General features: G+C 40.3%; 1 protein-coding gene across 2 annotated transcripts; it reads right to left on the bottom strand.

Annotated features, from left to right (window-relative positions):
- Positions 1–6,832: 6,832 nt before the first annotated feature.
- On the bottom strand, positions 6,833–25,049 carry dmrt3a (doublesex and mab-3 related transcription factor 3a). Of its 2 annotated transcripts, XM_067982232.1 has the most exons (3): positions 24,653–25,049; positions 13,933–13,938; positions 6,833–8,119 (listed from the first exon to the last, which is right to left on the bottom strand). In XM_067982232.1, exons 1-3 carry the CDS (start codon positions 25,047–25,049, stop codon positions 7,155–7,157), a joined length of 1,368 nt encoding a protein of 455 aa, XP_067838333.1. In that variant the 3' UTR covers positions 6,833–7,154. The 2 variants fall into 2 exon arrangements, with proteins under 2 accessions (XP_067838333.1, XP_067838335.1); XM_067982234.1 differs by lacking the exon at positions 13,933–13,938 and having other exon boundaries at positions 6,833–8,098.
- Between the last annotated feature and the right edge of the window lie 829 nt (positions 25,050–25,878).

The raw sequence follows: 25,878 nt of genomic DNA, 5'->3' as shown, positions 1-25,878 counted from the left end.
CAGTGCGTGCCCCAACCAAGAGGATCAAGGCCGGCCCGAAATTGGTCCTCGTGCCTCATTAACATTTTTTGCACAAGCTGCTGGTGAGAATCCCTACATGGTCAGTTGTCGGTAAAATATTAAAATGCCTACGTGGCAAAGAAGCAGAATGCAAAATGGTTAGAAAGGGTTAATTAGTTAGTAACTGAGATTGATACAAGTGGCCTGGCCCTCCTGCTGGGCCATATGTTTGCTTAGTCAGCAGGCCTGCATTGTCTTATCAATGATAGGTCTTTGATGTGAGTCAAGGACTGGTCTGAATGTCTCCATGTTTATGGCAGATCAATATAGGGAACGAGCTTAGCCAAAGTTGAAAGACATTCCAGGTTGGGAGATAAGGAACAGAAGGAACAGGGAAGAACATTCCAAGTTGGAAGGTGAGGAAGTATCCCCTTTGATGTCTAACAGCAGCATGATCAGCACATGGACGATTTATGATTGGCCGGAAATAATGTAACCTCGCATGGCAACCTGTGCCCGGCTTATGATTGGTGTTGACCCTCGTTAAGTATGTTCCAACCCTATTGATTTGTATAAAAACGTGTGGATTTCTGTATGTTTTTGTTCTTGCTCTGCCAGCATAGAGGGACTCTATCAGGAGTCCAAATCAATGCTGCAGACTAAGAACCCTGCTATTAAAGATGTGTTGAACTTTAAAATGTATTCGACTTCAGTTATTACTGAACCAGACTGAGGGGAAAGAATCCGGATCGTCATTGGTACCTGTTATGCCTTCACAGGCAGCTAACGTGTTTTACTAAAGAGAATATTGGGCTACTTGTCTTACTGACAGCGGCCCAAAGGTAAGGCCCGGGAGGGGGGCTGGAGCGGCAACGGTGGGGGAGGGAGATGGCTGATCGCAAGGACGGTGGAGTCAAGGCAGCACTCCTGCTCCTCCTGGCTCCACAGAAGCGATTTCTGATTTTTAAAAAACATATCATCCGTTGGCAGCCGTAGGGGCTGCTGAAGATTCCAATTGGAGCAGGCTCAGCTTCTGCTCTACCTATCAGCAACCAACTTTGGCAAGGGACCTAAACCATGCATTAGGCCCTTCATTTAGATATATAAGAGGCCTAACATTTTTTTTAGGCGGCCACCACAAGGCTCAACGTATTTAGCAGTGGCCTAAACACAGGCGTAGCTTGGGCATGGGCCGTCCCACTGCTAAATTGTCCGTCGTTAGGCCCATTTTACACCCAAAAACAGGCGCAACAATGTTGATTTTAGGCTGCCCTGTGTTTTAAACAAAGCTGGTTCTATTGCTGTTCTGTGTGAAACTTGGCAGTGGACCAACCCCGATCTAGACAACTAGGCCATCGAATCTCCTTGCAATGAACTGCCAATTCTTTCTTTATAAAATTGCAGTAATAATCTTACATTTGCTAATCCTTTAGTGAGACACATCACAGGCAAGAAGCAGACTGGCTGCTGCGTTCAGTACAAAACCAGTCCAAAACTGTACAAAAACCATCCCATGGAGTAACAGTATATGTTAAACCGTTCATAAGATTAATAGTATGTGATTACACAGCAGTATCTAATTTTATTATTCAGATGATTATTATAAGCCACTCAGACTTTGCTCTTGCATTTTATGATGTCACCTGATCTCTTTGACTGTATTGTTCTACGCTTAACGAGCAGATCATTCAATATTGGATAATGAGGGAACATTAAAGTGTCGATTTTAACTCCTAGTCGGAAAGCCGGGGGGAGCCGCTGAACTTCCTGCCTGCATGGGAGGCCTGGCCTACTTTAACGGCCGGGCCTCATTAACATTCCAGCGACCGGCTGCCCACTCCGAATGGGCATAAAGAGGCAATTCGCCGGCTGCCAGCAGGTGAAGATTGGGGTGCCCAGAGGCTAGCCATCGGCACTCAGGTAAGTGACAGATGCAGGGGCCATTCAGCAGGGTCTTACAGGTACGAAGGCGGGGGATCCTAGAGAGGTAGAGGCCCAAACTTTCCTTTTGAAAGAAAATATTTTTACTTACCTTTTGGGGCCTCTGCTGGGTGTCCAGCACGTTTCATTGGAGGATTAAATCCAATTCTGCAGAATCCTCCTCACTAACCTCTGGGGGCTGATGTCCAAGGTAGTAGAGCTGTTCCACAGCTCAGTCAAGCAACAGCCTAACATAGTTGTACTCACAGAGTCATATGCATCTGCCAACATCCCAGACTCCTCCAATACCATTCCAGGGTATGTCCTATCCCACCAGCAGGACAGAACCCCCAGAGGTGGAGGCATACTCGTAAACAATCGGTCCTCAACACTGACTCCAGACCCCGTGAAGTTTTGTGGCTTCAGGTCAAAAAAGGCCAAGGTGACCTCCTGCGATCACCACCTCCTGCCCCCTCAATTAACAATAATTAACATAAAAATTTTGTTCATTAAAAACATCCAGCACAGATTTAGAAAAGACAAGTCATTTAATAGTGTTCTTTGAGGAAATAAGGGTACGTATTAATTAAAGAAATGCAGTTGGTTACATTACAACAATGACTACCCTTCAAAAGTACTTCAATGACTGTGAATTGCTTTGGGCCATCCTGTGGACATGAAAATCACTATATAAATGCAAGTTCTTTCTTTTTTACACTTAATTCAAAGATGTTTAATTCAAATTATCTGATAATTCAGTTTATTTTAGCACTAATTTCCCAACTTGCGGTGTTATTTACATTGCTTAATTTAAATTATTGGATAATTCAAATTTTTAAGGCACGAAAAAGAACTTCAAATTATCAGTGGACTGGATACAAATTTTCAAAAGGAGTTTGATAAAATGCCCCATAGGAGGTTTGTTGATAAAATCAAGCCGCATGGTATTAAAGGCATAGATAGGAAGTTGGCTATAGAATGGAAAACAGAGATTTGTCGTCAATGGACATTTTTTTGACCTGAAAGAGTGTAAACACTGTGGGGGGAGGGGGTGGTGGAAATTTGTCAGCACCCGAATTTTGGGCGCAAAGGCAGCGATGCGGCCACAACACACGGCCGAAACAGGAGGCCCGAGGCCAGCCCAAGATTGGGCCTTGAGCCTCATCTAAATTATCTGAAGCAGCTGCTAGTGCCTCTCGTGTCTCCATAGGCAGCTCATCCAACTGGTGACTCAAATTTCTGCCCACCTGCCTCGCTGGCAGCGGCCCTCAGGTGAGTCTCAGGGTGAGGGGAGGACAGTAGGAGGAGGGCCGATCGTGGGTCGGCAGCGGACTTCAGGAGGGCTGTGGAGCCAGGAGGAGCACGACAAAGTCTCATTTCTACCCCTGGATCAGTGTGCGATCATTGCTCTTCTTAACAAAAATGATCTGAACTCAGTTATAGGGATACAATATCAAAATTTGCAGACAACACAAAAGTAGGGAGCATGGTTAACTATAAGTGGCTTCAGGAGGAAATAGGTTAGCAGATTGTACAGACAGGTGTTGGATGAAAGTTAATATGGAGATATGTGAATTGATACATTTTGGGAGGAAGAATGAGGAAAGGAAATGCACACTAAATAGTAACAATTTCAAAGGAGTAAAAGAGCAATGAGACTTATGGGTGTAGATACACAAATCTTTAAAAGTGAGAGGACAGGTTCATAAAGTTGTAGCAAAAGCATATTGGATTTTAGCTTTTATAAATAGGGGCATAGAGTACAAAAGCAAAGAGACAATGCTAAACCAATACAAATCATTGATTAAGCTGCAGTTCGAATATTGGCCCTGTTTGTGGGGCATCTGGGACATAAATCTGGCGGGTGGAAGCAAATTCTAGTTTGGGAACTGTGGGACTCTCCGTCCCATTTGAACAGAACGCGGGTTTGCTGAGGGTGGTAGGACCCCTTTTCAACCTGATATCATAGTAGTGGTGGGACTGGCGGGATATCGTAACATACCAGAATTCCTGCAGTTCTGCCTCTGGTGCACCCGGTGTACTGTACGCCTGGAAGAAGCAAGGTGCGTTGTTTTAAAGGAAGCAGAAGTGGGGCCCACAAGATTGTTGAAAGTTAATAAGGCTGGTAAGGACAGCACCATTTGTGGAATGGGACTGATCTGTGCTTCTATCTACTTTCTTCTGCTGGTCTACAGCAACTTGTCAATGGTGCAATTTTTACCTCCCCCAGCAGGTTCTCTCTAACTATTTCAATACTGATGAGGGTGCCTGCCCATTGTATGTAAATTGCATGACCTTGGGGTTTTCAACAGGGTCAGATGCATAATTGTGCAGCGTGGAAGAAGTTCTACCATTGATACAGGGCAGAGTGAGATCTGTGGGTTTTTTTGGGCCATTCTATCCTGTTTTGGGGTGACCTACTTTAGGAAGGATATTTAAGGCCAGGGAGAGAATAAAGCAGAGATTTACTATGATGATACCAAGGATAAGAGGCGTCAGTTCTGAGTAGAGACTAGACAAATTGGGTCTCTTTTCACTAGAATAGAGAAGGTTAAGGGGAGATGTGATGGATGTATTCAAAATTGTGAGGAATTTTGATAAGGTAGATAGGATCAAATTATTTCCATTGGATGCTGAACAACTAGAGGGCATAAGTTTACAATTATCACCATAACAACGAGGGGACAGATTAGGAGATTTTTTAATGCAAAGAGTTGTTAAGACCGAGAATGCACTATCAGAAACAAAGGTTGAAGCAGAATCCATAACAACTTTTAAAAAGTAAGTGGATAAATATTTGAAAAAGAAAAATTAAAAAGGTATGGGGAAAGGGCAGAGAAACGTAGTAGATATATCTTTCAGAGACCAGGTGCAGGTGTGATGGGCCAAATTTTTCTTCTGTACTGTAAAATTCCATGATTCTTTTGTTCTCCCAGAGTAGCAATGCAAACTGCCTCATCTCCTCTCAATACACAACTTGTCCACTTCAGTATCTAAGGATAAATCTCTCCAGCCTCCTTCCCACTCCTCTTTCCACTCCATCTGCCCCACCACTCCTGCCCAATCGCTTATGTGGATCTCCTACTTGTCCTTTCTGTATTTCCCTAAAAAACATCCATTTCCTGTAAACAAAACCTTACCCATCCATGATCTCATCCTGGATGAGTTCATCGATATCATGGGCCTAACTAAAACCTGGTTCACAGAAGGTGACTCTTTCCCCTATTTGCATATACAAAAGGCCTAATGCCTGGTTCAGGCATGGGCCCTGGACATCTATACTTCATCTTTTACCAATATGGAGGGCTGCATGCCTCCATCGTGGAATGAACGCACACGCACTGTCCACCATGTTGGATGTGTAGGCGCCCACTTTATGCCTGTAAAGCGGGTGCAGCATCAACGAATTTCTAGGACCACATCTCTTGAAAACCCTCCTCAAAAACTATCTCTTTGATTACACCTTCAGTAATCACAACTAACCCTCTCCCCAACACCACCCCGCCCCCCCAACACTCCACCCCCAAACCTTCGCCCTGTATCTGGTTCCTCTTTGTAAAGTGTTTTGGATATTGATGGTGGATTCTGTTAACACTTGTAGTTTGATGTCATTCCTTTGGCATGTCACAGATCATATGCCGCGGGCTTCTGTTGCACCTGTGTTACATTTGTCACTGAACATAGTTTTGAAAGACCAAAATAAATGACAGTTTTTTTAACTCTAATATTTAAATCTCCAAATCATTGCAAACAAAATACATCTGTCAGTATCAATAAATTTGGGGTTCATCCTTCCCCTTTCCCCTCCTTTTCTATGGCGGCTCCCAAATCCCCTTGAGAGACTGGAACTGCCTGTCACTGCCCATTAATCTTGGCTGAGTTATTATTGGATCTTTCAGACATCTACCCTGTCTCTGTCTTACGGAGCAAATATCCAGGTGTTTCATGATGAAAGGCCATCGACTTGAAACGTTAACTCTGTTTCTCGCTCCATAGATGCTGTCTGACCTGCTGAGCGTTCTATTTTTATTGCAGGTGTTTCATGTTAGCCCATCCTTTTCACCTTGTGAATCTGACATTGTACTAATGGTGAGTACCTTGCTCCATCTGTAAATGTGCGTTATTCCCTGCTAAACCAAACTATATAATACTACCGTTAATATATTTTTTTGCATAGTTGATATATGTTTATATGTTCTTTTGTGAGTTTTTTGTATAATATACATGTCTAATTAAAAAGTATGTCAAAAACGAAAATAACTGTACAAATACAGGGTCGGTAAATATTTATTTAATAATGATTCCCGATTGAGTTATCGCAGTCCGTGTTGTCCTTTCTGCACAGAGAAACATCAGCGGCTGCTAATCTAGAGCTCAGTCAGTAAATAGTTTAAGTCTACAAGTGTAGTCTAATTATTTGACTGAACCTATTCCACTTTTGTAGAAATACTTGTTTCCCATTGTTTTAAGCTCTCCAAGTAATGGTACATATTTGTTAAGCTATAATCATCAAACCAATTTAGATTTAAATCCTGAAACAAATTGGGTTTTTTTCTTCCGGAAGTAGAACGGTGAGATTGCAGAATATTTTAGAGCAAAACTAAATATATCCTAATACCCAATACTATCCAAAGTACCTTTTGATCTGTATCTTTATCCTCATTATTTATATTCTACTGAATGTGGTTAGGCAGTTCCAGGCATATATTAGTTAAATAAAGTTTTAATATCCTAAATATTGTGTTTTGTTCATCCACCTCCTTAATATGCAAACATCTTGAATATGCCCTTCTTATTCTAAATGAGGGTTATATGAGACCTATTACACTGCTTAAAATGTGTACCTGACTTGTGCTAAATGTAATGAATGAATCCATCAGGCAATGTGAATGACATTTTGTGCAACTGAATATGTACATCATTTTCATTTATTTGCACTTAAAACTTTGGGCGTGCTACAGGTACCTGTTCAAGTGCCTAGTATTTTTTTTGTTTGCAGTCATGATCACAGCATATTACATGCATTAGGAAGTATAGCTACCAGTTATACATATTCTTAAACTAACACATCTAATCATGACAATATAAACTGGATAACTATATATTATCATCCTTTGGCTATGCCCGGTTAGGGATATTAAGTAATGGATGGAGTATCTACTTGGAGTCCTTGTTACTACATTCAAGTATTTTCCTTTTTATATTCTATTTGGTGAGCATCAACTACATATCATTTAAGAGGATGAGTTCAATGTTCTAGAGTCTGCAGAATCAGATCTTTCATCATAGTCCTCCTCTGTATAAATTGGTTGTTTGGTCACCATCGAACAGCCCTCATCAGCAATTGAAAGCCTGGGATCATTGGTAGGATGAGAAGGAAGGACAGGTGAACTGCGAAAGATGCCAGCTGAGGTATTTGCAAAAGGGGTGAGATACTGGGATCTAAGCTGATACTGCTGCTGGAGTGTCATGGTGTTCCATAGAGCAACATCGTTTGATATAAATGGGCTTGCCTGGTTTCTGCTCAAGGTGTTCCTCAGGACCAGTGGGTAACGAGGAGGTTGAGGAAATGGGTGCTGTAATGGCATGGCCAGTGGGCTTGACATGACATTGCCAGGATCGCTGGAGAGCCTCAAGGAATCTGGGACCCTGAAGGCTGACCCAACAGACCACTTGGAGGAGGCAACAGGGTAGGAGCCAAAAGCATGTTCAAAAAAAGCCTGTCCATTGGAAGATACAGAGAGGACATCGGGGGCTTCTGTAGATCTCTCTGAAGCCAATGCAGAGCGACTTGACAGAAGGATTTCAATGGCGCCAACAAGGTCACCCCCAGAACCTTTCAAAATTAGCTCAAGAACTGTAGGTTTGTGATTTGGGAAGATCTTCTTCAACACTTCAATGGGAGGTCTGTTACCTTTTAAAGAAAAAGGAACGGACACAGTTCCTGACAGACCCTCCATCAGTAGTTGGCTTTGATCCAGATTAAATTTGGAGCTTTCTGGTACTGTTTCCAAGGTGTTGCCACTCTTCTCAATTGGGAACCGTTCTTCATCAACCACTGGCATTTCAGGGCTTTCAGCTGTGTAGCAGCTCTTGCCTTTGGTCAGGTCTGGGGAATTTGTTTGTCCTGACTCTTTGTCACTGTATGTTTCTGTGGTCTCATCTCCAATCTGGTCGTCTAAACGTTCCTCACTTATATCTAAGAAAAAAAAGAGAGAAAGATGGACCTGATGATAAACACCTTAAGGACTGTATCAGAATTCTAAGCTTGATAATGAACCCTATGGTCTGCTAAGCACTAAAGCAATAAATTGCCAAGAAGCCAGCCACATGCTTAAAATAATTACAGTGCACTGAAATATTCTGATTGTAGTTGTTTTTGTTTGTCTGAGCTGCTTTTGTTATAAAGACGTGTTTTTGCAACAATGTGACATACTGGGTCTTAAGCCAGTGCATCTATTCCGTGTACACTTACCTTTTTGCTAATAATTTATCGATGAGGCTATGGGATTGGTAAAATTGGTGAATTCAAGGAAGGAACAGAGGAAATTATCCCCCATGTTGAGTTATTGACTTCATCTGTCCCCCAAATGGAGACCAGGCACTTCATCACAGGTACGGTAGGAACGATAAAAATGCGAAGAAAATACTTCTTACCCCAACCCCATGAGATTGTTCTCTTTCCCATTTTAATTAATTATGCTTTCTACATTCTCAGCTTTTTACCAAGAAAGAGGAGCTATTTTGTTTTGAATTATTGAACAAAATTAACATTGATTGTGCTTCCATATACACGTGTCTACATATATTATGTAACTGAGGATCAAAAAACTATCGTAATATGAGCAGAAATGTACTAAAACTACTGTAAAGTAAAGTTGTATAGGACTGTTACTCACACCCTGAGTTTTGCAAGGAAGCAAATATTTTAATTCATAGCTTTACTGCAGTATCAAGCTCTAAAAGTGGATTCATGCTCAGCATTATCCAGATCCCCTATGGCTCTGTATTTTTTCTCCTTTCAAAATAGGACCTAACATTTAGAACTACTAAAGCTAATGTACCACTTTTAACAATAAAATACAAACATACAAAATCAACAGGCAGAAAAAGACCAGATGATCCATCAAGCCTGCCCCACACAACCACCACGCTGGTAGCATCAAAATTTGGCACCCATACCCACCAGCTCACCTACCCACCTGCCCACCATCAGTCTAGTAATCTCCCCCAAGGCGATCGAAACTAGTCCAGGAGACCACAAAGACCATTCTACCAAGGAGTTATTGAACTTGTTAAGGGACTGTTACGTCTATTTATGCTTTGAAATGTTGTACAGAATATTGAAAAACATTTGTTGTTTCTCGCATTGATATATATCATGTAATATTTGGCTAGGTAGTGGAAAATCTGGCTTATAGATTTCAAATATTCGATCAGGCAGTTATATTTTTGATTACACCAAGTGATTAGATAAGTTGTACTAGAATAAACAATTAGTTCAAATTTCTATAAACTTACTACCAGGCTGGGTTGAGTTGATATGGCAAGCTACTGATTCAAAGTTGGAAGCAAATTTTCCTTTCTTCAGAAATTAGTTCATGTTTATTTTCTAATTCCACAATTCCAATGGTTTACTTTTTCATTAAATAAAGCCAGTTGTAGAGTACGCTGATCATTAAACTAATCTAGGCCCTGAAATTACTCAGTCGGTCTAGCGGAAACACACCACAAGTTCAGCAAGAGTCCGCCAGACGGCCCCAAACAGAAGCGGAACCCGGATACACCAGGTTTTAGTCTTAAGGCAGAGTTTCCAGGATGGTCTGGTGGGGTGAAGCCTCCACCTGCCCCTACAAGGTCATCAATGTAAGGGGGCGGGGCCAGAGGCCAAGGGCAGTTGCTACCTAAGTTGAGAGTTCCTGCATTCTGATCCACAGCTGGGATCCAGCTTAGCATCAGCCTGATTTCATCAGCTGTGTCTGGCCAAAACCAGAGGAAATGGAGTCCACTTAAAGATGAAGGGTGGGGGGGGGACTGAATTTTTTTTAACCAGTTAAAGTACCTCCCTCTTCACCCTGGCTGGCCGGCTTAATTTCCACCGTCTTCAGGGGGAATAATCGCAGATTCACCCTCAAACAGCCAAAGGCCTGGAGGTCCCTCCTCCTGACCCCATTAATTTTGGTGGGATCAGCAATGAAATTCCACGGCATTCCTTATATAACTGCCAGGATCACACCTTTGCGTATTTTTTGGACCCTAATGGTTATTGGGTAAATCTATGAAACCCATGAGACAGTCCTTAGCTGTGAAATAATAGAGTAAAAATCTGGACAGCTTGGGATAGAGTTTCTGTTTTGGGCGCAATCAGGAAATTGCACCCAAAATTGCGCTGGTTTGGTTACAGTTCAAGTTTCTGATAAAATTCATTTGCATAATCACAAACATAAAATCTTCCATGAACCAGCACAATCAGACAGTGTAACAGAATGTAATTGTTTCTTTCCTTTGCATTAAAAATCTTCATTGATGTTCTTAAGAGTTGTAACCTGGTGCAGTTTTATTAATACAGCTGAAAATGGGTTTATCACAAAAAATAAACATTTTTAATACGAGTGTCCAGTCCTCCACCTGTGAGCAGCCTGAATCACTGAAAATGACTTTATACCGAACCATTTATTAGTTTCATTGGTGTATATTAGTCAGATTTAGTAAATTAAATATTTTTTGATATGTATAAACTTTGAAAACACGCCTACTAGTGCCTGCGCGCCTAAGAAAATTTGCACAATTTGAAGAGCCTTCCCAAACCAGCGGAATCGGCGGAATCTCGCAATTTCGGCTTGGGGGCATGGCCAGTTTTGTGGGCCTGATCTGGGCGCATTGAATCTTAAACCAGTGTAAATGATTGCGGATAACTCAAAGGTTGGGAAGCAAGTCAGCATTGGGACATTTAACTGATGCCTGGGAGTAAAAATTGCCCCGGCCTCACGCTGTGGCCGTTGTGGGCGCTTCCCTCTTGCTCCATCCCCCGCATGGCGCACTCTTGACCCAGCTTAAAATCGGGGCTTAGATATACACTGTAAGTTTAGTATTGTTGCAAAGTGGAAATTGCTTCACACCAACTCTAAGCGTGCAGTATAAATGTACCTATAAACAGCTAGAAATCTTCTACTTCAATATACAAAGCCTTCTGTTCCCACACTGTAGCTATTACAAATATTCATTGTAGTCTGTAAAGTCATTTTCAATTTTGAAGTCTAAGGGCCTGGCTGAATAAAAGTGACAGAGGCTGCACTTACACTGCAGCTACTGGTTTGAGACCAACAGCTACAGTTCAGGTTCCAGCCAGCTGGAAGTTTGTTTACACTGCTGGCTCCTGCCTGGCTGGAGCTTTAACTGCCCTATTTGTGAGAGAGCGTTGCACATGCCCGGACCCAGAGCTGTCTCTCAAAAACTAGAATTTGAAATGTTTAGAGTCTGAGGATGAGAGAATCCCTGCTCTCTAAATATTGCAGTTAAGGTCAGATAGATTTACAAAGCGTCCAGGTAGTCCAATGGTATCCCTTTGATATAAATACTAACCTACATAACGATTGCAGACGGCTTCATTGCCTGGGTGGTAACTTGGCAGAGCGAATCGCCTGCCTGTTATAGACCCTGCCTGAATTTCTATTGAAATCTATGGAATGATAATTGGTTGGGTTCTATAAGGGGCATGCGATCTGCTCTGCCAGATTACCGCACAGGCAGTGAAGATGAAAATCTGCCCCATGATGTTGAAATTAATGATATAACATGTCAGATGTTACTTAGGACTACCTGTTCAAGCCAGTGTTATCAAACTGAGAGCTAAAATGAAAGACTTGCATTTATATAGCACTTTTCACAACCTCAGGGCGTCCAAAGCGCTTTACAGCCAATGAGGAACGTTTTGAAGTGTAGTCACTTATGTAATGTAGGAAATTACTATGTACCACATAGTATTTTGTACCACATGTTGACAAAATTTGTAAACCAGGTTTAGCACTGCATCAGATATATACTCCATCAAGCCCTGATCCCAGGTTTACACTGTCAGTTCAGGTTTGGTGCAAACCGAAAATTACTTCACACAAAGTGCATTGTAAATGCATCCTGAGATAATTATTTGGGGAAAAATACTTGATCCAATATTATATACTTTGCTGGGACAATTGGAGTTGTTAATGTAACATCTATTTGATGATCTCAACATGCCAAAGAAAGTTACCCACAACCAACCCTTATTTTTAAAGCAGGCCTTGAGGGTAAGTGTGCCTTTCCTGTGGACAGGGCAATCTGTTTGCAGAGGACTCTCATTTACTTCTCAGTAATGTTATACTCATTTAGCAGCTAGGTAGATTGGAGCCCATTTAAATCTTTGCTTACAACTACTGGTCCAGGAACTTTTTGACAGTGATGAAATTCAAATCAAGGACTCTCTGGTTGAAAATATAATACCCAACCAATGGACCACACAAGCCCTTGTCAACATATGTCAATTACCACTCAGTTTGACAATATTGGCTTTAACAGCCAGTCCCAAGTAACATCTGACGTGTTGTATCATCAATTTCAATATTATCTCCTCTACAATCTTTCATGTAAGTTTTTATTAATATCATAGATACAATATATTTTATATAAAAAAGTCAAGGACAAGAAAAGCCTATCAGAACTCATTCCCTTAATATCCTAACTCTCCCACTATAGCATTCACTTTCATTTTGAATATCCCTACTGGCCTGAACGGTCCACACTGCATATAGCAGGCACGTTTGTGCTAATGCGATTTGTCCGCTATACGTGGTGGAAGGTAAAAGTGCAAACAGTTGTTTGAAGCTGCCCAAAGTCTCCACTTTCTGACTGCCTCCCGTAGTTGTTGACTGTGCGAACAGCGCTTGAAGATCTGACTTTGACTGAAATCAGCAAATACTGAAATAACTGGTGCGCTGAATACATTTTATAAGGTGCCTTTGTAACTGACTCCTATCGTGATGACAAATGATTAGCGCCATCTGCCTGATACAGGTGGCTGTCCATGATAAGCGCAGATGGTGTAAGTGATGAGGATGGTACTAAACTATTGGTAGATTGTTCCAAATATTTATCACTCTTTAAACAAAGAAATTTTTCCTAATACCTCTTTAAAATTATTTCTCACTAACTTAGATTTATGTCCCTGTTATACTTTCTTGGTTTAATTTGAAGTAATCTTCTGAGTTTAAACCTATCTATTCCATTTAATATTTTGTACACTTCAATGAGGTCCCCTCTTAACCATCTTCTTTCTGGACTGTACAGCTTAGACTTCACTAATGTGATCTCATTTCGTTTACATCGGGATTAGATTTGTTATTGTTCTCTGCCTCCTCTCCTATACTCCTTTCCTATATTCAAATATTTCATCCAGGATACTGATTAGAATTGAACACAATACTCCAAGTGTGATCTGACCAGTGGATTGCACAGCCCCAGATAAACCACCAGAGAGTGGTACTGCTCTATTTGCTTTTTCAAAAGCTTCACCATCAAAAGTGCTATCATTCACAGGTCCTTTTTCCAAGATTCCCTCTTCCAGTTAAATCCCATTCGTTGTGTATTTATGGAAGATGTTTTTGACCAATGTGCAATACTTTATGGGATAGAATTTCCATCAGGTTTTCGTGATATTCCACTGTAACTTCATCAGAAGATTGGCAGAACCCCTGGAGAAATGGCCATTTTAGCTATTTATGCCATTTGCCTGGGGATTCCACTGATCTTCCACTGAAGGTACACTGGGACCTCAGGAGAATCCATGTGGAAAAATCCAAGCGTACATTGTTAAGTTACATTTGTGATTTCTTTACTCAGTTGCATTGTCAACCTCAATCTTATGCTGAATACTGAACTCCCTATTTTGGTGCCATTAACAATGTGACAAGTTTACATTTATTTTTAATATCCTGGTCATTAATGCAGAATAGACTCAACAGATGTCCAAGTAATGACCAGGGACTCCAGTCAACACCCCATTCCAGACTATCATTACCCCTCTAACTAGTACTCCAATTTTAACTAATTTTCATCCGGTTGCACATTCTACCCTGTGGTTATAGTTGACTTTGAAGATTTTTATATGGAACTTTGACAAAAGCTTTCTGAAAGTCCAGGTAAACTATATCATAGGGAATTCCACCATCTGCTTCATTTGTAACGGACTCAAAGAAGACAAGGCGATTTATCAGGCAAGATCTTCCCCTTCTAAATCCATAGTTTAATTATAACAATAGCTACATGTTAGATTTGTATATATTCTGCCACCATAAAAGACGGGTATAAACATGGTAGCAGTCATGTCCAACATCACTTTGTGTGTATTACACTGCACCTACATCATTCACAAACATCATTTCCCAACAGCAAAAGAACAATGCTGCAAAAAAACAGGAAATCAAACAAGCTTTATTAATAAAATAAAAACAATAAATATTACCTGTTATCTTTATGCTAAAATTGTTTGTGTCTGTCATGTCTGTTGTTTGCATCAAATTTGTTGTTTACATTATAAATGTCATGTTATTAGTCAATTTTCTTCATCCTCATTGGTTAAGTGTTTAAGTCTTTGTGTTTTTCTCATCTACTACAGTATTGTAATGCACCAATCATATTTTGCAAAATCTTTCTTCCATTTCAATATCTCCCCCTCCCCCATCACATTCCACTAACAAAAATTCTCGACAACACAGTGGCCATGACAATTCCTTCCTTATTCCACTCTACATCACTAAAAGTAAAATTATCACGTTATATATATATACATATATTTTTAAAAATCAGCAATTTATCCATTAACTTGGCTTCAAGAACTCCCCCTTCCTTAAACAGCATGAAGAACCCTGTCAGGCTTCTAAATATCCTGGTTGCACATTCCCCTCGTACTTCATGTTTCCTATTCAGCCAGCTGATTTCTCATATTCAAAAGTGTAATATAATTTCTCATGCAAACAAATAGACGTGCATGCACAGGACTCAGTCTCAAATGTAAATGACTGCAATTCTCAGGAGCCACAGCATGGCATTCCCTGCCACTCACTGGGACCATTGTTCAGGGACCCTTCCGTGGTTCTATTCCTACCTAGTGAATCTCAGCAATGGCTTCTGTTCCCTTCCTTGCACCATCACTTCTGGAGTCCCCCAAGGATCTATTCTTAGCTCCCTCTTCCTCCTCATATCCATGCTGTCCCTTGGCAACATCATCCACTGGCATTGGGCCAGCTTTCATATATATGCTGATGATACCCAGTTCCACCTACCTCCATATTGTCAGACTGCTTGTCATATCAAGCCTTGGATGAGTCGCAAATTCATCCAGTTCAACGTCGGGAAGACTGAAGTCATTGTCTTCACCCCCACCACAAATTCTATTCTATTGTCCTTAACAACACCTCCCTCCCCAGCCACTCTCTCAGGCTGAACCAGATCATTTGTGGTCTTGGCTTCTGTTCAACCATGAATTGAGCTTTAAACCCTACTTTCTATCTATCACTAAGACAGCTTACTTCCACCTCCACTGACTTACACTGGCCATCACCCATCACCCATCACCTTCAGCCCCTGGCATAAGCTCTTTTCCATTGTTACTACTCCATCTCTTTCCCTGACCACTCTCCCAAGCTGAACCAGACCATTAACATTAGTTTTCTGTTCACCCTGATTTAAACTTTAAATGCCACATCCTGTCCATAACTTCCACCTCAGCAATATTGAGCTGAAGAAAGTTATGACTCAGCAGAGACATGATAGCAGATAAATTAACATTGTTTCTTTTAAGTCGTTAAATTTTGTGAAAGAATTGTGTAATGAAGAAAATTTTAGGTTTGTTTTTCCTATGGACAGCCTTTAAAACATTGAACACTGTAGTGAGAGCTGCCTTGGAAATGCAACACTCTGGTTAAGACTGTGTGTTCCATTCATTTCCCTGCTGGTTGAGAGGAACCTCTGGCTTTGGTTAAAGGATTCTCCTGATTGTTTAATGCCACCATAATGAATTATAATAATCTGCTTTATCTGTCTAACTCAGATATCAATTTAAAATCCTCATATCCTCAGCTATCAATCACTTCATAGCCTTGCCACACCCTAGCTCCACAATCTTCTCAAACATTGCATCACCTCCCAAATGTTCAATTCCTGACTCCATCCATCTGTGCATCTCGCCTCATTTTGCCCCATCATTGGTGGCACAGTTCTCAGCCACCTCTGACTACTTTTGTGCTGGTTGAAACGAAATATACTGAACTATTGGGTTGGATTTTAATGGACCTTGGGCTACAAAGTACCAGAAAGTCTAGCAACGCTGATTTCATCAACAGTTTAGGCTGGTGAACAGGAAGAGAGAGATGACCAACCAGATACTGTTAGGGGAGGGGCAATAGAGAGAGAGAGATCTTCTAGGGGATCTAACTCAGGGGAGTTGGAGGTAAAGAGACATCCTGTTGGGGTGAGAGAAAAGAGAGCGAGACCTTATGTGGAGGGGTAGAGAAAAAGAACAACTTTTTAAGATGGGGACATGTAGGAAATGGAGAGAGAATCTGTTGAAGGGTGAATACCATTGAAGGAGGGGGAGAGAGAGTCTGTTGAGGGATAGGAAAGAAAGATACCATGTTGGGAGGGATTGGGTTGCCACCAGCTCTACTGGGTGTGGAAAGGGTGGTTGCATATAGGCTTAGCAGATTCTCATTATAAACAATGCATCTTTCAACTTATGATAAGCTATGCCATGGGTGATTCACTAGTATATTGTAGTCAAGGACATTGGTTTGTGCCGGATAAGTTAAATATCACTTTTGTTACATGGGATTCTGAGGTTTTTAGGGATTTCATTGCACAATTGTTCATTTTTCTGTGAAAACTACAAACCAATGGTTCTGATTATAAAGAATAATGGCCACCTACACAATACAATTATTGAGCCATGGGCATTGAGATGATGCACTTTTGTGTAAAAGAAAAATGGTATGAAAATATGTTGTATTTGTTAACAACTAATAGCACCAAACCTGGAATCTGAATTTAGAATCTAACATTAGAACAAGGAATTCTACCTGAAGTTAGCATTTGTTGGCCATTTAATCAAATTGCCAGACTTTAATAAACTACCACCCAATACAATTTAATGTTGGTTCATGGAGGTATTCATCTCTGTCCTGAATCTCTGTAGGGCTCCTTCTTATAGTCTAGAGTAGAATAACGAGCTGTTAACCGAGTAGTCCCATTGTGCAAGATGGGGTCACGGAGGGCACCGTTGATCAGAAAGTTAAGTGCCCATATGTATCATTATAAAATTTGGATAAATTAACATTATTTTATTTTTACCTTAACAAGTGAGAGTCGCCATGGGAATGCATCGCTCTGGGTCAGATCATATGATCCAGTCATTTCTTCGTTGGCTGAGAGACTTATGGTTTTAGTTAATGGATACTCCTGAGAAATTATAATAATCAGTTTTATGTGTTTAACTAGGATTTCAATGTAGCCGTGTCTGAAAATGTTTTCAAGTATAAAATGAAAATTGAATTCAGAAAAGAGTCTGTTTTCAAACAGATGGTGGCCCTTCCTTTTGAAAATAACTACAAGTCCACAAAATGAAACAGATTTTTTGAAGTAGAGAAAGGAGTTTGCTCAAGTGTATATTCAATGCACTGATGAAAATGGTATAGGAATGTACAAGTTCTGTGTTATGATCAAAGCAGTGAAACCAAGAGCCCACATATTCATTTCATTTTTATTTCTCTCTGTGATTTTATACCTTGGAGGAACATTCTGATTGCCTCTGTGAGAATTGTGACTGAAACTGAGACCGCTCACAAATTTCTTCCTTGCTGAGCACTACGTTTCCTTGAATTAGTTCCCTTATATAACATCATTTTCCACTGAATTGTTTGAGGAGGGAGATATTGCAGGGATAATTGATATTACATGTTTTACACTGCCTGTTTTAATCTTTATTTTTGGTTTTCATTTTGGGAATTGTGTTAATGATTTGTTTTTTGTCCAGCATTTATCTACATTAGGCTTTATTAAAATTATTTATTGAGTTTTTCATTATTGCTGGTTTTGCTGTGAATTCTCCTTGTTTGGTCTTTTTGTGTTGTTTCTAATTTCAACGCATCATTTTTTCTAATTTTGTAATAAATTTGGTTCAATCGACTTAATCTCAAAATTGAATGTAGTTTAAAAAATAGCTCGTCTATTTCAGGACAAGTTTATGATGGTAACAAATTTACCACTGAGCTATAAAGAAAAGGCACTAATACTGGAAATCTGAAATAGAAACAGAAAATGCTAGAAATGTACTGCATGTTGATCGAGTTTCGGATGAAGGTTACCTTAGCCCATTTTTCTCATTCAGATGCTGTTCGGCTTAGTATACGTTTCCAGCATTTACACTTTTAGTGCTATTGGTGTCATAAACACGAATACAAGTGAGGCAGCAATTGTGTTTAAAGTGATAAGCTTGTTACATTTGGAGCAGTATTTACATGTGTTTTAAACTACAATTTTACACAAAACATTATTTAAATGTAATTAGAAATATGTCTGATATAGTTATGCCGTTTGAAAAAATAATCAAAACCACTTACAGGTTATGATTTTGTTTTTAAAATCAATGCAAGCAGAATTTCCCGGGTCCAAGTGAGACGATTTTATTTCCTTCTACAAATATATACCGTTTTTCAAAGTGTAAATGTATGGAAAAAAATCCTTTAAAACAAAATAGAACTTAATTGGGTATTGTTTGGGTACGAGAGAGGGAGACTGACAGGCAGAACCAAAGGGAGGCTCAGTAATGTTTGGGAGCGGGAGATGTGAAGAATATGTTTTTTTGGCAATCTTTAACAAAAAGAGACACTGCCTTTAAATCAGGATAAAGGTGTGCTCGGAACAGTCCCTATGACCTTGAATTTCCATGGAGAAATGCAACATTTAGTGTCGAAAATGCCAGAGCCGTTATGATTGATGACGATTAACTCCTCTCCCTCTCTCTGGAAAGCAGTTAGGAGAAGTGCTGACTGGATGGCAAAGCGCACTACATCAATGCAGATGTGATTGTATTTCCAAACAGATCGTCTGTTGCCTGGTAACATTTCAGTGTTGTTTGACCTTTTTTGAAGAAGTTATTGTTGTCCCATTTCGATTGACTCTGCTCTCGTCTGATTGCTGTAATTTGTTAAGAGTCTTGCATTAAAGCGCGATTATTAATCATCTGTTCAAATCCAATACGGGGCCAATCGTCTCATCTATTCTCACGTTGAGGTGTTAAAATCTGCCAGCTTTAATCGCGGCAGTGTTTCTTTTTTAAATAAAGTGCTTTCTGGAACCATCAATAAATCCCCCATCCCAATAGCTAGCGTCAAACCATAATCAATGTACACATCTTATTTATGTATCTATAAATCAACATTTTAAACTTCTAAAAAAAGCTCTTCATAATCGCAATGCAACATTCTGCAGCAGGTTCGAAAAGTTGCAGTGCGTTTTCCGTAACGAATTAAATTTGTGTTGCTACAAATCTTTCCCCCGCCCGGTCATTGAAACATAATTTAACGAAGAATCGTCGCTTTGTTTTTTATCCACGACACTGGCTCCTTTACAATTACATTAATGTTATGAGAACAAGGCTGGACGGTAACGTCTTATGGAAACGCCGTGTTTAATAGTTTAGAAACTGCACTTGTGCTGGCCAAGGAACACATACATTGCACCATTTTACATTCTTGACTATTGGACTAGTTAGAATCCTTTCCGCGGTTATTAATATCGTGCCCAGACAAACATGTGGTAGAAGATGTTTGAATCTGGAAAATCGCAAATTTAAATATATTTTTGCTAAACATAATACAGTCCATGAGTATTGTCAGTTATTTAAATAGTGTGTGACTTTAATATACTACAGTTTAAAGCAACGCCCGTTCGCTCTTAAATGTAAGAGAATACATCATTTAACACAGTGACTGTGGAATTATTTTATTAAATTCCCTCCCTTGTGATAGTTCTGGGTATAAAGATTTCAGGTATGAGTAAACTGTATTTTCAAAATCGCGCAACCATTAAATGTTCTACAAGCTTCCGATCTCCATCCTGTGCCGCCGAGAAAGAATCCGCATTGCTGCAAAACCCCTCACCCTGTGGAAAGGGTTTGTTTAATATTTCTTAAATACAACAAAATAGGGGACGGTGTGAACACAGATTTATTTTATTATTGCTTGGCTAAATAAAACATTCCCATCTATTAGCTAAAGACCACAATGAACGCTGTCAGCTCGATTCATTCTCCATTGCAAAGTAACAATAGTATTTATTACAAATAAATCTGAAATTTAGATATTTAAAAAGTGTATCATGTCTCGCCGTATAAGTTTATATAAATAATGAACTACAGGAATCACACTTTAATGAGATGAAGTCTGATCTGTAGAAACCTTCAATAACTTTACTCTTTTACTGTTATGTTCACATTTTATCACCTTGCCTAAAACTAAAACGCCCAAGAACAGCTGCCTAATGGGTTAAAGCAAATCTAATTGTATAAGTAGCAGAGGTAAAGACACTATGGTAAAATGATATCTGAAATAACTAAGAAAATCGTCACAGCATTATAGAAAATAACTAATAATTCAAATAGTTAAACGGATGCAGCTTGGGGAAAGGAACATTCATTAAACCAGTAAATAAACAACAGCTCAACCTACACCACCTGAACTATTTAATCCTTATATTTTCTCTAGTATAAACCAAATTTATTAGTGAACTAAAATATTTCGATGAATATGTTCGTTTAAATATGTTTTAATAGCTACAAAAAATGAAACACAAAAAGATCTAACAAAATAACCTGCGACTCGCACAGCACAACAACAGTTTGGATAGTATTGAATAAACGTTTTATTTATTCCGTTATCGTTTTGTGATTAATGTATATTTAACATGTGTATATTAAATGTGTTTCCGCAACAAAACACTGGAGCTGAATGGCGAAAAGAACAGGTTACAAACAGCAGCAACTGTGACATCGCTATCCCAGTGTGCAGTGCATTTACTGGAAATATAATGACGTTTCTGCTAAGAAGCCAAGCTTCATATACAGATAAACGAATATGGTTAAGTAATTTATTACTGGGCTTAATAAACGTGTTTAAAGAGGTAGTCTCGCTGTGGAGAATCATTAATAAATCGTTTAAAAAGAATTATGATTAATTAGAACACTCATTTTGCTGCAGAGTTTTTTTTAAATGTGTTTAATTAAATAACGAGTGTTGATTACATAATGGGGAATTGGCCCAATAATCTTTACCCAGTTGAAATGAGTAACTGGTTGAAGTAAGAATTTTACAGCCAATTAAGTACTTTTGATGTGTAGTTACTGTTGTAATGTAGAGAAACGCGTGGGCCAATTTGCACACAAGGTCCCACAAACAGCAATGAGATAATAACCAGATAATAGGTTTCAGTGAGGGATAAATATTGACCAGGACACCTGGGAGAACTCCCCTGTTCTTCGAATAGTGCCATGGGATCTTTTATATCCACGGAAAGACGACACCCTGGACAATGTAGTACTCCCTCAGTACTGCACTGAAGCGTGAGCCTAGATTATGAGCTCAAGTCTCTGGAGTGGGACTTGAACCCACAACCTCCTATAGTCAGAGGCCAGAGTGATACCACTGAGCCAAGGCTGACACAAAGTAGTCTGGGTTAACTAGCCAATTTTAATTCCGTTTTCTTTATGCTATCATTACTTATAGTTTCGAAATAATATCCTCAACACTCCCAGTTTAATAAAAAGATAGACACCAAGAAAGGCGTTAATTATAATTCTTTTAACCATTGATTTTAAACCGATATTCGTAACCAGATTTCCTCTTTAACTGGAAGTACTATTTGTACAATAACCCTGTAAACATCACCTCTACGAATAATTTAGCATTAAATGTAATAATTTAATGTGAAACGAGTGCAGTATTTTCAGTGCACCCTCCCCATTAGGTTATATTTCCACTTGAATGATACAGCTGTGATATTATTTACTGAAAGACTGGTTTCAATGTCCTTCCACAGTTCTGAAAGATTTGCATAGAGGTTAATTTAACATCATGATCATATCCAGAACAAATGTACAGCAACTGGCACTGCTATTAGCATGTACTACACACCGAACCCTAGCTTGTGAGGCTATTTTTAAAAAGTACCAACCATTACAAATCTCTCGGTCTAAATCAACTCTGATCGGCTATGGGATAGTTACGAGTCTGATGGTTACGTCATACTCTGATCTATTCTAGTATAAAAACACCCGTGATGTAACTATAGTCGAATTTCAAATGATATTAAAGAGGAGTTTTGTATTTTAGTGCTTTGCAATAGTTGGGTGTTTCACGAAAGCAAGTTAGGCTCAGTGTCCGGTTCTGGCTGCAGTTCGCACGGCCTCCCCTCGTCTATAGGAGTGCGGTCATGGAAACCAAGTTCACGTTGGACCAAGTGTACAGCACTTGACTCTGGCAAAGCTCGGTGTTTGCAGTGTACATACGGCTCTTCCGATGGCAAACAGAACTTCGCCTGAGTCTTGGAGATTTTCCTACACATGTGGTTCATTTACAGACATACAGAAAAACCCCGTTTATTTGAAATCATCAAGTTATTCATCCGTTAAATGTATTTGTTTTCTAAGTAACCAATATCGTAGGAGTTTTTAAAACAGCTACTCTATAAAACAATCTAACTTTTTAAAATTTCGATTGTTTCCGCAGAATCAAATTTTTGAAAGTTACCGTGTCAGTGGGTTGTTTACCAGGTTCCAGGTGAAGAGGTCACAATCCCATGTTTTCACCCACCTTTCTAACTGCGTTAAGCCTGTCTGGACAGCTGGCCGAAGTTTAACCATTTGTAAGATAGGTTATTGTCAAAAATGAACATTGTATAAAGACTAATGTAGAGGTGCAGGAGTTTGCAGCCAAACATTAATACCGGCTTGAAAACATCCCTTACTTTATTGTCCCAGAATTAGATGAGAACAGAATATCCAAACCATCATGCATTAAAATAATTCACTGTATTTACGTTCAAACTCGAACTGCTAGTGAAATATGTCGGTGGATTTTTTTGTTGTTTTTCTTTATTCTTTATTAAAAGAGTTCACCTGGTAAGGTGATTTATTACAAATGTCCCATCTTCAACATGCACTAATTTTAAAGATAATTTGGCGGGTTTTCAATCGCACATTTCTCTGATTCCACTGATCGTTTTCGAGTGGGCCCGGGAGTCCTTTTTGAGGCTACTTCTTAAGCCTGGTGAGCATTTCGGGCCATTCAAATATTTGAGCAGAAAATAAAACCCAGTCAGCAGCAGGGTTCAGGAGAAATTATTTCAGAAGGGTGATTTTAAAAATTGCAAGAAGAATAGAAGATTAACTCGGATGAAATATATGGGGATTTATATTTTTATATATATATATATTTATATTAAAGGGACTGCTCAAGAAGTGGCAAAGATTAGGCCATATACTTAGTTATTCTCTAACAAACGTACAGTATCAATGTTATTTGAGAAATCTTCTCTAACAAAATCCTCCAGCGGTGACCGTTGTAATAAATGAGTTCTTATTTATAAAAACGGTGAAGTTTGCAGATTGGAAGCTGACTGGGAGTCTAAGGAGGACGAGACAAATGTAGGTGCCGATATAACATCGCTACAACCAGAGAAACATTGCTTCTTTTAATCGTCTGAATTGAACAGGGTGTGAATTTACAGTAAAGCACAGAACTTTACAAAAATCCTCCTGATCCTCTGCGATTCTTTGCCTCCGGATCCTTTGCCACTAGGAAATTCAGGCCTGTATTCGTAAAACTTCGGACTGAGTCCCTGTTTAGATATTGTACAGATGTAATTAAACTATACAACTATACCTCAAGTATACACTATAGGGGTTTGTAATCAAATGTATCTACTGCTGAGCAATAAGATTTAACCTGTCCGGAACATATAAACGTTCACAGTTATGTATCATAAATGTTCATATCATGTATAAGTTTTGAACATAGAATGAATTCAGTTGGTGAGTTATTCGTAATAAGTAACTGGATAATTTTTAAAATTATAAATGAAAGGCGCCTAAGTGGAAAAAAGTTCGCGACCACATCAAACTAAAAATTTAGGCAAATGAATGACAATGCAACGAGAGAAAACCTCTGTTTTCTGTCCAATATGTAGTCAGGTTTTAATTTATTTTCCTTAAAAAAAAGTCACAGCATTTCGTTTCTCTGAGCCTTACAGAGACTTCTTTCATCATTTTGGGATTTTTTTTAATTCTTAGAAGTAAATATGTCAATCAGAACTAGTAATAAAAACATGTTGTACCAATATAAGATCTATCCTTTTTCTCAGTAAAGTTGCTTGCTGTGTGTTAATTCCTACGGCCGAGCCCGTTACAGATCACACATCTGAACCCACTACATCCAATGTAGCTTCAATCACTGCTGCATTCATCCTATTTCTAATGTTCTTTCTGCGGTAGAATTGAGTCGGTGCTGTCCAAAATTTGACAAAGGTAAAATAAATCAAATTGTTTAGAGAAAAAAAAAATCAATCCGATTTTAAAATCGTATTAGTTTCGACTGGTGCCTGGAGAAAAAAAAAAAGAGTAAATGAAGATTTTGGGAGTCTGATCGCTTACCGGCCCTGGGATCCTGGAGGCTGTCGGGCTGCTCGGGCTCCCAGCGCAGCGCCGCCTCCCCGCCTTTGGGTTGAGTGTGGCGGGGCTCGGCGGTGACGGGAGCGGGTGCCATCCCCTGCACGGCTCGGATGCTGTCGGGGATCAGGCTGCCGATGCACTCGTTGGCCTGCTGCCGCCGGAGGGCCACCTGGGCCGCCATCACCCGCTGCCTCTCGATGATCAGGATGCACTTCTCGCAGGTACAGTCCTTGAAGCGGCAGTAGCGCTTGTGACCCTTGAGCCAGGACAGGACGCCGTGGTTCCGGCAGCGGGCGCACTTGGGGGTCCTTTGGAGAGGGGGTCGGGGCTGGGGCACCGGGCCGGCCATGTACATGTAGGGCGATCCGTACGCGTTCATCTCTCGCATGGACAAGGGGTGGGTGGGGAGGCGGGAGGGGTGGGGGTGGGGGGGAAGCGATGCTCCAGATGCCTCAAGAGGGAAGAGCGCTTTCTTTCAACAGGCTTGTTGCAAGATCCAGCCGAGGAAAACGAGGGAGAACAGCCTTTCCTGCACCTCGCAACTGCATCAAGAGGAGTGAATCGACGGAGCTGTTGGTTGCAACTATCTTTTCAGATAACTTGGAGGAGAGACAGCGATTAGGACTGGATCGATGCTGCTCCAGAGACATCCGACCTCCAGGCGTCTACATCAACAAGAAGGATCTCGCACACTGACTCAATCGATGAAACTATGAGCTGAGAGCTGACATGCGCTTGCAGTTGCACCAGAGGGACACGGGCGAGGAATCGCCGAGATTTAGATGAGACCCACCTTTCAAGCAACTTGAATTACATCAGAGCGAGATGGAGACAGAGACTTAAATTGGACAAGTTGCAACCCACTTCGATGGCCACTGTAGTCAACTTGCTCCGTGTCACACCTCTTGTCATCCACCCTCCCGGGCAGATGGTTTCTTTTGAAGCAAGAACTGGAGGAGGGAGCGACGGGGGACGCTGCTCCTTACTCCCTCTTAATGCGAACGCTCAAAATACAGCACAAGCGGGGCATCCATCACTGAAGTGCGCTCTAAACCGAGCCCTGCCTCCCACGCTGCACGAAACCTGAATCAATTCACTCATATTTGGTGCACCTCTCGCCAGTTTCAGTTCTCCCCAGCTCACGCAGTCTTTTTCACCTGATTTCAGTGTCAAATCCTGTTCATCCGTTTGTGGACACGATGGTTTCA

The sequence above is a fragment of the Heptranchias perlo genome, chromosome 4 (genome assembly GCF_035084215.1).
Source record: "Heptranchias perlo isolate sHepPer1 chromosome 4, sHepPer1.hap1, whole genome shotgun sequence".
In the NCBI taxonomy this organism is placed as follows: domain Eukaryota; kingdom Metazoa; phylum Chordata; class Chondrichthyes; order Hexanchiformes; family Hexanchidae; genus Heptranchias; species Heptranchias perlo.
This window is presented reverse-complemented; position numbering and strand designations above follow the sequence as displayed.

Bases quoted from the DNA above. Each gene is read 5' to 3' on its own strand.
- dmrt3a (XM_067982232.1), bottom strand. From the start codon at position 25,049: ATGAACGCGTACGGATCGCCCTACATGTACATGGCCGGCCCGGTGCCC.